Source organism: Polypterus senegalus, chromosome 11 (assembly GCF_016835505.1).
Source record: "Polypterus senegalus isolate Bchr_013 chromosome 11, ASM1683550v1, whole genome shotgun sequence".
Classification (NCBI taxonomy): domain Eukaryota; kingdom Metazoa; phylum Chordata; class Cladistia; order Polypteriformes; family Polypteridae; genus Polypterus; species Polypterus senegalus.
The window spans coordinates 38,015,917-38,025,790 of record NC_053164.1 but is presented as its reverse complement, the minus strand read 5'-3'; the positions used below and the strand labels follow the sequence as shown (position 1 = coordinate 38,025,790).

The following is a 9,874-nucleotide window of genomic DNA, read 5'->3' as shown; positions in this document are numbered from 1 at the left end:
AACCGTTCACATGTGAGATGCCCGTGCACTGTGTCATCCCGGGATACCCGGGAATGACATGCGGGATTCCCGAATTCCCGGGAATGGATAAACCCGTCGGGGAATGAATTCTCTACTACGCGCCAGCCACTTGGTGTTTCTGCCACTCGCATATACGGATTTCACTTTCACCAAACAAATCTTTTAATTTCCACAGATACGCCTCTTCATTGGGAAGAAACACTACTTTTCCCTGATGGCAACACGAATCAGACGATCTCCGACTTAAAGCCGAACAATATATTCGATCTCTTTTCGCCGTTCCATTATTTCACCAACTAATAATTTCCGTTTGTTTGCGTTAATGGGATCTTTACTCTCATTTTTTGAGACTTTCAAATTTTAGTAATTTCATTATCTCTAACCTGTTCTGCATGTGTAACGCGCCAATGTTTTTGAATACGACGTTCTACCTTCTCATCTACTCTTTGTCCTTTATTTCCGGCCCCGGTTAAATCTCTTGGAACAAAGTCTCACCTCGCAGGATGTTAAAGTATCTCTGAAAAAGTCACATCTCGTCCCAGGATTTTTTTTTATTATAATAGAGAGATATGAAAATAGTATTAAATAAGGACTAATAATATAATTAAACATTTATTTTCATCACAGACCTAGAAAAATAGCACAAAACAGGGTGATTTTTCTTTTCTGAATGCTTGTTTGGCATGACAGAAGAATGCAATATTCAGGTGCTCCAGTGCATAATTCAGAAATTGTTACATAATCCCCTTATCATTTTTGTGTACAGTATCGGTAAAACTACAGAGCTCAAAAATTATTATACACAAACTTTAGAAAATTAGAAAAGTAGCAAAATGGAAGACCAATGAGTTTGTGCAAACAGACCTCAAAGAGGGGTTATTGCTCTGTATGTGTTCTGTTATATGACTTGCAACAAATTTCACACTATTAGAATACAATTGTGGTGGACATTTGAGAATTAAATTTATTAGTTAATTTCTGTTGGTCAGGTTTTTTGATACATCGTAAGCCCTGATCAGTCTGTAAACTCTCCCGACTTATATGGACAAAGTTACAAATATATAAAACATAAATAATAAAATTTGCAAAATACTTTATCTTGTTGAGAATTGTGGCTCATGATGATTTTGTAATCCACAGAGGCTTGTTAAAAACATATTTTATATTCCAGCAAAGTTTCAGTTCATCCTATAAACACAATTTTAGAGTACACACCCTTAATGCAAATCTGACCATTTCCATACTTGCCCCATTACATTTCATAACCACCACTCAAACAGTCACATATGGAGTATATTTCTTACTAATATGACACAGATTTTAAATGCATTTGAAAGTTCAGCATATGCTGTAACATAAGGACACAGTTTTTTTTTGTTGTTTGCACTCGCTTTATATTTTCTTAAAATGTATTTGGTTCACTAGACTCTAAAATGACACAAAATTTAAGGTTATTTTGGTGATGTAAAGATGAACTAGAAAACTATCAAAAATGATATAAATCATGAACCATCTGTGCTTGGCCACACTTAAAAGTATGAAAGATGAAAGGATTCTTTTAACTGTCACTGATAACTGATTGGATAACAAAAAAAATTCCACACTTGTTTCAAGTATGGACATACAGAGACAAACCCACAGAATAATGTATGTTTCTAATTACAAAATAAAATGCATAAATTACAGATGCAAACAGTCTTTTCAATTCAGGGTAACAAACCCCAGTGATGTTCTTATTGTCTTGATCACATCTTGACTCTGAAAGCCATGGGTCCTCATTCCAGTTACTACTTTATACCTTTCACTTTACTTTCCAAAAGAGTCTAGAGTTTCTCGCAACTTCCGTGTCATACTTGGTAGCAAATTGACATGTTCATCCACACACGACGTAATACATTGTTCCATCTGGGCTTTGACTGCTGGTTCCTTAGATCCTGAATCAAAGGCGTCCTTGGCTTTGTCACTGCAGTGAATGGTGCAACGAGTTAGCCGGTCCTGGGGGAAGATGACCAAAATTTTAGGAGAGCAAAAAATTAAGGTGCTGAACAAGCAAATTCAGTAGCACTCTAGCTGTGAACTATATAAGATGAAAACTTACCAACTGTTCAATAATATTACTATCAAACTGGCAGACAAGTGTAGAATGATGACAGACTGTCAAGGGGTAGAATAATATTAGGAAGGCACGATAAAGGATCAAGGTCTTACAACAGGCATTTTTTTTAAAGAACTCACAAAGGTAAATAGGAAAATCCTCTGCATGTCAACAAATGTAGACAAAGAATGGCAGTTTATAAATGCAAAAGATTTCCTTCAGGTGTATCAACCTTAGAATGACATCAAGAGGACAGGCAAAAAGGCAGCTGATGCCAACAGGTGCCCACATAAAGACAGATATAGATATATATACGGGAGTTCTGAAAGCGAAAGGGGGTCAAACACCGTATTAGTATGGTGTTCCTAATAATCCTTTAGGTGAGTGTGTATATATCTATATATATATATATATATATATATATATATATATATATCTATATATATATATCTATATATATCTATCTATATATATCTCTATCTATCTATCTATATCTCTATCTATATATCTATATCTATATCTATATCTATATCTATATATATCTATATCTATATATATATATCTATATCTATATATATATTATATCTATATATATATATCTATATATATATATATATATATATTTTTTTATTTTTTTTTTTTTTTAAAAAGAGTATATAGTTGAAAAATTTGTGGAAAAGTTTGGTTTACCTGAAAACGTTCCAACTCAGTTGTGACAACATTTTGAGCTTGTGCTAATGGAGTGTGGCATCGTTCAATGCACTGGTGTACCTGCTGCATAGATGCGCCAGGCCGGTCACAACACTCAGCACTGCAGCGAAACATGCGAGACTGCCAAAAAAAAACAAAGACAAACTCATTCATAAAGGATTTCTGCAAAATGTTTCATTATACTGGGCACACAGCTTTTACAAAAAACAATGAAAATCATAATAAAAAAATACAAAGTAGCAAATAAAAATCAGCCTTTTAACTGTCACCTGCAGCTGTATACTAAATCACTGTATTTTTGCATTGCTGGCTGTAACTAACGGTAGCTGGTGCACAAAGCAGACCATACAGGGTGTACAGGAGTTCCTATTGATGGCTAACCAAGCAGGTATGGTTTAATTTCTTTCAGATTCTTTTCATAGCCTCATAATATGTATACATGCAACCAAAAATAGAACTAAATGTTACGTAAGGCAAATTGCCCATCGCTCTCAGCTTTAGCTCTCTGAAGAATCAGGTTAACTATTCATGGCCTCTGTGTATTCCAAATAAAGTTTCAAATGGTCTAAAAGTTTAAGAGGATATTCCTTTTAATAAGGTTAATCTTTTAGCTAATGTATGAAGATGCCTAGATCAGTCAACAGCACCTTGTATGACAGATTCTTTCAGCTCACTAAAGTGATATTTGAACAGGTCTTTAAATCAACAGGTAATTACAATACTATGCAAAGCCCATCTTGGTTACAAAAGACACAAAGAGGTAGACTGTACAAAAGGGAAAACACATCCATTACAGGACAATGCAGTATTGTAAATGAAACAAACACTATTTGAACTGGACTGTAAAATGAAACTGCAGTCCCCAGTATACATCCACGTAAACATGAGAAGAACATGCATACTCTACACAGAGTGCACTCCAGCTGGAAAATGTTATTGCATGTCAAGGGCAGTAACACAGCTGTACTGTCAGCAAAGTTACCATGCAGCCTTCTCAATCAAGTTCATCATTCAGAACATTTTTTAAACTTACTTATCACATTTGAGGGTTATAGAAAAATTTGACAGTCTAGCTTTGAGTACTTTCAGTCAATAAATTATTTAGCAGAAATTTGTAAAGACAAGGTACTGGGGCTCATTCATATGTATGACAACATCCCTATATAACGTCTGTTTTTTCTTTTTAGTCATGCTGATGTGTATTTTGGAGGGTTGTTGTTTGTCATGATATAATATTTACACCTTTTACTTAATTTCTGTAAAGCGCCAAACCTCCCTCTGGGATAAATAAAGTCAATCTTAATAGTAGCCCTTGCATTCAGATTTATATTTTAATTTGCCTTTTTTGTACCCCCGTGACCCTGTGTTAGGATATAGCGGGGTTGGATAATGGATGGAAGACTATGCTGCTATGAACTCACTAAAAGGTAAAATGGATGGAGGGCTTTTCCAGTTTGGTGTTGCAAATACCAAATGAAAATGGGAAAAATAAACAAACTCTTCACTAAATACTGTATGAGCGAGTTGCAAAATTAACTAAGATGCCTGGAGTGATGTGTGATACAAAATTAAAATGTAATTTAATACTTAAAATTATAAAAATAATATTTTTTAAATGTACAGTACAACCAAACTCAACTACTATGCAGCTACCACTATACAGTTTATGATTGACAACGTCAAACGTTACTTACAATTGTACGATTAAGAAGAAAATTTCCATTTTAAAAACTTTAAAATTTAAACAATAAGGATTTATTTATGTTTTAAATTTTCTTCTGTAGGTCAGCACTTCTGTCTCACTCCTTCAGGGACCCAAGTTCAAATCCCAGTTCAGTCACACACTGCGCACTTTTTCTCCAGTTTCCTCCCATATCCCAGGCAATTGCTATTTGTTTAGCGAAGGACACTAGAAGTTTTTTCATGACTGCTCTACAATGAGTTGGCTTCTTATGAAAGGGCTGGTTCCCTTGCACTGTCTGGATGTAAAGGGAAAAATGGGTCTGAAAATGAATGACTGACTGAATGAATGAATGAATGAACGTTCCAGCTGACAATACAAGAAATCTACCACTTCGCCTAAATAATAAATGGTAACAGACTGTGAAAAATAGAAATGTAAAATATAGAATAGGGGCTGACAGTCTAAACCTCGTGGCATTCGGTTTTACCTGATGCATCAATCGGGTTGCCCCAAACAGAACTACTGTGCAAATTACTGCAAAAGAAAAAGTTTAACGTACTGCACTGGCCCACTCACCTGCATTTTGCGAATGTGATCCCTCTCTAAACACTGTACCATTTCGTCCACAGCAGACTGAACCCGTGCTTGCTGAAACTCAGCCATTATAAACGACTATCAGACTCCGTGCGGCGTAACACACTGAAGCAGCAGCATGGACCGTAGAGGTGACCGCCGGCGTGAAAACGGTTTCCGGGTTAACTGATAACGCATGCGCAGTGAATGCCTTTTGTAACGCGGTCACGGGAAATACTGTACATGAAGTGCAGCAGCGCCAGCTGGTTACATCTGTGATTCGAAAAAGTGAGCCTACACGGCAAGGAGCGAGACTAGATACAAAATAGTCCAGTATTTTGTCGTTTAAGTAATAGTTTTGTCATGTTTCAATAGTTATTTCCATGTATGGAAAGGATTATACAGGATATACAAAAATAATCGAGTATTTCAGTAGTTTAAATAATACGTTTGTCATGTTTAATCAGTTAATTCAACTATTCGTGATGATAAATACAAAAGTCGCTAACTCTGTATTGCATGCATTGTTTAAACTTGAAAATCTGAACATAATGTTAGCCGAGTTATTTATAGTAACTGTGAAAAGTCCTGGGCAGCTGCACTGACTTGCAGTTCTTTTATAAACATGAATTATTAAATTATTATATACAGTATTGTTGAGCTTGATTTTATCTAATATTTTTATTATTTTACCGTTGCTGTTGCAATTTCACTTTAATATTGTTATAAGTTGTCAAACGTTACAGCAGTGTTTTGGTATTTGTTGGGGGAGCAAAGTCATTATTTGCGCTAAATTTCAAACTTCAGCTTTACTGTCATATGTACTTAGTACAGTGAAAATCATATTATGCGAATCCTCCAGCAATAAACAAGAATTCACAGCAACAGATACGAATACACAACAATAAACAAATACACTCAGATGAAAAAAGAAACGTAAAAACAAGCAGAAGTAAGAGTGCACATACAAATAAATGATTCAATGTAAGCTGTGCAGGTATGTGGTCTCAAGATGGCCTCCCATCCTCCAGACACGTGCTAGCCTGTAGTGCTGAGGGTAGGGGCTGTGGATTTACAAGATTGATGCCATAAGGAACAAAACTGTCTCAGCCTTGATGTTCTCGCTGCTATGCTGTTATAGCGTCTCCCAGATGGGAGCAGTATGAACAGTTCATGTAGTGTGTGGCTTGTGTCCTTAATAATGTTACGGGCCCTCCTGAGAACGCTGGTGTTATGGATGTCCTCTAGTGCAGGGAGTGATCTTCTGGTGATATTTTGTGCCGATTTAACCACTCGCTCTGAAGCCTTGCAGTCTTGTGCTGTACTGTTTCCAAACCAGACTCTGATGGAGTAGGTGAGGATGCTGTCGATTGTGCATTTGTAGAAGTTGCTGTATATAGTACTTGGCATGACAGAGTTCCTCAGCCTTCTCAGAAATTAAAAACGCTGCCGCGCTTTCCCAGCCAGGTCTGTGACATGGTAGATCCAAGTAAGAGTCTCAGAGATGTTAATGCCAAGAAATTTAAATGTGGCCACTGTCTCCACCTCAGTGTCTCCAATGTAGAGTACTGGGTGGTGATCTCTCTCCCTCCGTGTGTCAATAAACATTTCTTTAATTTTGCTGGTGTTACAGAAGAGATTACTGACCTGAGACCACTTCACAAGGCCAGCCACCTCCCTCCAGTATGTTGACTCATTATCCCCAGAAATCAGACCAATGATGGTGATATCATCCACAAATTTAATAACATTGGTGTTATGCTGGGAAACAACACAGTCATGTGTGAAGAGCGTGCACAGCATGGGACACAAAACACATCCTTGTGGGGTTACTGTATTTATGATTATTGTTTTGGAAATGTTGTTCCCCAGCCTAGCTGACTGGGATCGGCCTGTTAAAAAGTCCAGGGTCTGGTCCCTGAGAGTAGGTGGCACACCTAGAATGGAGAGCTTGTTAGTGAGCTTAGCTAATATGACAGTGTTAAAAGCCTAGCTATGATCAATAAACAGTAATCAGGCATAGCAGTCTTTGTTCTCTAGGTGTATGAGAACTGTATGCAATGCTGTGCTAACTACGTCCTCTGTCAACCGGTTTATATTTATACTCCACGGGCTCCATTGTGTAGGGTATGAATGTCTGAATGTGGCTCATAATGATTCTTTCGAAGCATTTCATCACTATAATAGTCAATGCAATGGGCCAGGAGTCATTCAGACAGTTAGCTTTTCCCTGTTCTGGCAGGGGAATAATGGTGGTTGTTTTGTAACAGGTGGGAATTGTGGCTTGCATAAGGGAGAGGTTAAATATGTCAGCCAGGATGAAGCACATGCTTTGAGTGCACATCCAGCGATGTTATCAGGGCTGGCTAACTTCTGGGGTTTTATCGTCCTCATTGACTTTTCCATATCTTCAAGTGATATTGTGAACGGGGGCACTGAACCCTCACTACTCCCATCCAGCCCATCAACTCAGTGACTTGTGCTTCAAAGCAGGCATAGAATTCATTGAGCTCATCCGGAGAGAAATGGCTGTCAGTGGTCGACCCTCTACTCTGTCTCTGTAGCCTGTGATGTTTCCCAATCCCTGCCACATACTCCGAATATCAACAGTAGTGTAGTGAAATTCCAGCTTAAGTCTGTATTTCTTCTTGGCTTCTCTAATAGCTCTGCATAGATCATATCTGGACTTTTTTTTCCACCAGCATTGCCTGAGACATATGCCTTGGAGCGAGCATGAAGTGCGGAATGGACATCTGAATTAATCCATGTTTTATTGTTTGGATATGACCAGATATGTTTGAAGGGCACAATAAAATTAGTGCAAGTGCTTACGAGTATGTAGCTGTCTTAAAAACATCCCACTGACTACACTGGAAGTAGCCCTGAAGCTCCTGGTCAGATTCTTCTGTCCACACTTTAACAGTTTTCTGTAAAGTGGGAACTTGTTTGAGGAGCTCTCTTTATACTGGATAGAGGGATGCAGAGACATGATAATATTTAAATTATTACATCAAGGTGGTGCTCATTATGGTTGATGTCTCTGTGTACTACTAAATACCTGTTGGGATATTTGTTAGTATTTTATCCTTTGGAATCATTTTTAATATTCATTTTTTAATAAAGAACTTTTGATTACACTACTTTCACACAAAAATAATGGTATAATGTTGGCTTAATGTCACTAGTCTGTGGGAGACAAGCAAGTATAAATTGTGCTGTGTGTGTGTTATTCTTGAGCTTAAAGGGGATTGATAGTAGGGTTATGCTTACTGTATGCAGAGCAGGGATCTCCAACCCCAGTCCTAGAGCGCTATGGTGGCTGCATGTTTTTATTCTAACCGTTTTCATAATTAGTGTCTAGTTTTTACTACTAATTAACTTATTTTTCCTTCATTTTATTTGACTTTTTTTTTTGGATTCAGTCCTTTGAATGGATTATTTTTTTAAACGGCACCCAAACACAAATGAGATCTGAAGTGAGCCAACAGATGACCAGATCACTCTAAAAAATAAACATGTCAGAATGGTTCTTCAGAGTGATGCCAGGGGGGAACAGTTTTTGGTTCTGTAAAAGACCCATCCACATGAAGGTTCCAGAATGAACTTTTATTTATTTAGATCCATAACAGGCTCCATCCAGTAAATAGCCATGATCAGATGGTAACAGAATTGTGAAATACCAATAATTCATGATTTTAAGGGACAATTCCTGCATACAATAATGCAGGCTAAGTTCAGGTTTCCTTAATCTGTTAGTGTACTGCTAGGTAGCCTACATTAAAGATTTCAGGTTTTCATTCTACGTATTAGAAAGATCAAGGAAAAAAGCGCAAGGAACTATCTTCACATGTAGAGAAAAATAGTTCTACTTTGAACCACACAACCCAGTAATGAACAATAAAGTGTCATTAAGGAACCTCTTTTTTTTAAGACTGTAAATCTGGGCCTAAAATTACAATCAATTTCACTCCAACCAGATTATTAATTAGAAGCTCATTCTCTTTGTTAATTCAACACATTATTTAATTCTAGGGTTTGTTGGTGCTCTCATTCTGCCACAGCAAATATTTCCAAGACTGCTGATTTTCTTTTTTTTTTTTTAGAATGCCGTCAAAATGTTTTGTGGACTGCATAAGATCAACATTACTGGCATCTTCACTTTTCTTTATTTTCAGATATTGTATGATACACACATGTTGCTGGTCATGCGTTGGCTCATTTTGTGTCTCATTGTTTTTCGGCGGCAAATTAAAAAAAATAATAATTAAGGGGTCTGAATCTTAAGTCTCAATTCAATTAAAATTAATGCAAAAAAGTAAATTAACATCAAAAACGGGTTAATAGTTAACAGAACAATTGGAATAAAAACCTTCAGCCAAAGTAGGTCTCCAAGAACGGAGTTGGAGATCCCTAATGTAGAGGATCACTAAATGGAAACCGAACTCGAGTCTCAATTCCGACAGTGTAATTGCAGACTGCAATACCTATGACGTCAGACACGGACTGCAGTTAGAGCCTTCTCCTCAATTCCGTTTCTGAGCCTTCTCTTTACGGGCGCTGTGTGAAGTTCTGCCAACAGAGGGAGCTGAATGCATACGTGAAATTGGAGAGGACGGGTCAAATGGCCACTGCGCGCAGAACTGGCGCACCGAAAAAAAAAAAAAGAAGAATGTTATCAAGTCGGATGAAATGATAATACAAGGAAAAAGACGAAGACAGTCATAGCAGCGGAAGACACACACGAGAGATAAAAATCGCTCTACATTATACCATAGCATGGATGTTGACAA

The 9,874-nt window shown here is 37.3% G+C and overlaps 1 protein-coding gene across 1 annotated transcript; it reads right to left on the bottom strand.

Moving 5' to 3' along the window:
• Positions 1 to 959: 959 nt before the first annotated feature.
• fam136a (family with sequence similarity 136 member A) lies at positions 960 to 5,279 on the bottom strand. The gene is made up of 3 exons (XM_039768400.1): positions 5,088 to 5,279; positions 2,807 to 2,947; positions 960 to 2,016 (listed from the first exon to the last, which is right to left on the bottom strand). Exons 1-3 carry the CDS (start codon positions 5,172 to 5,174, stop codon positions 1,828 to 1,830), a joined length of 417 nt encoding a protein of 138 aa, XP_039624334.1. The 5' UTR covers positions 5,175 to 5,279; the 3' UTR covers positions 960 to 1,827.
• Between the last annotated feature and the right edge of the window lie 4,595 nt (positions 5,280 to 9,874).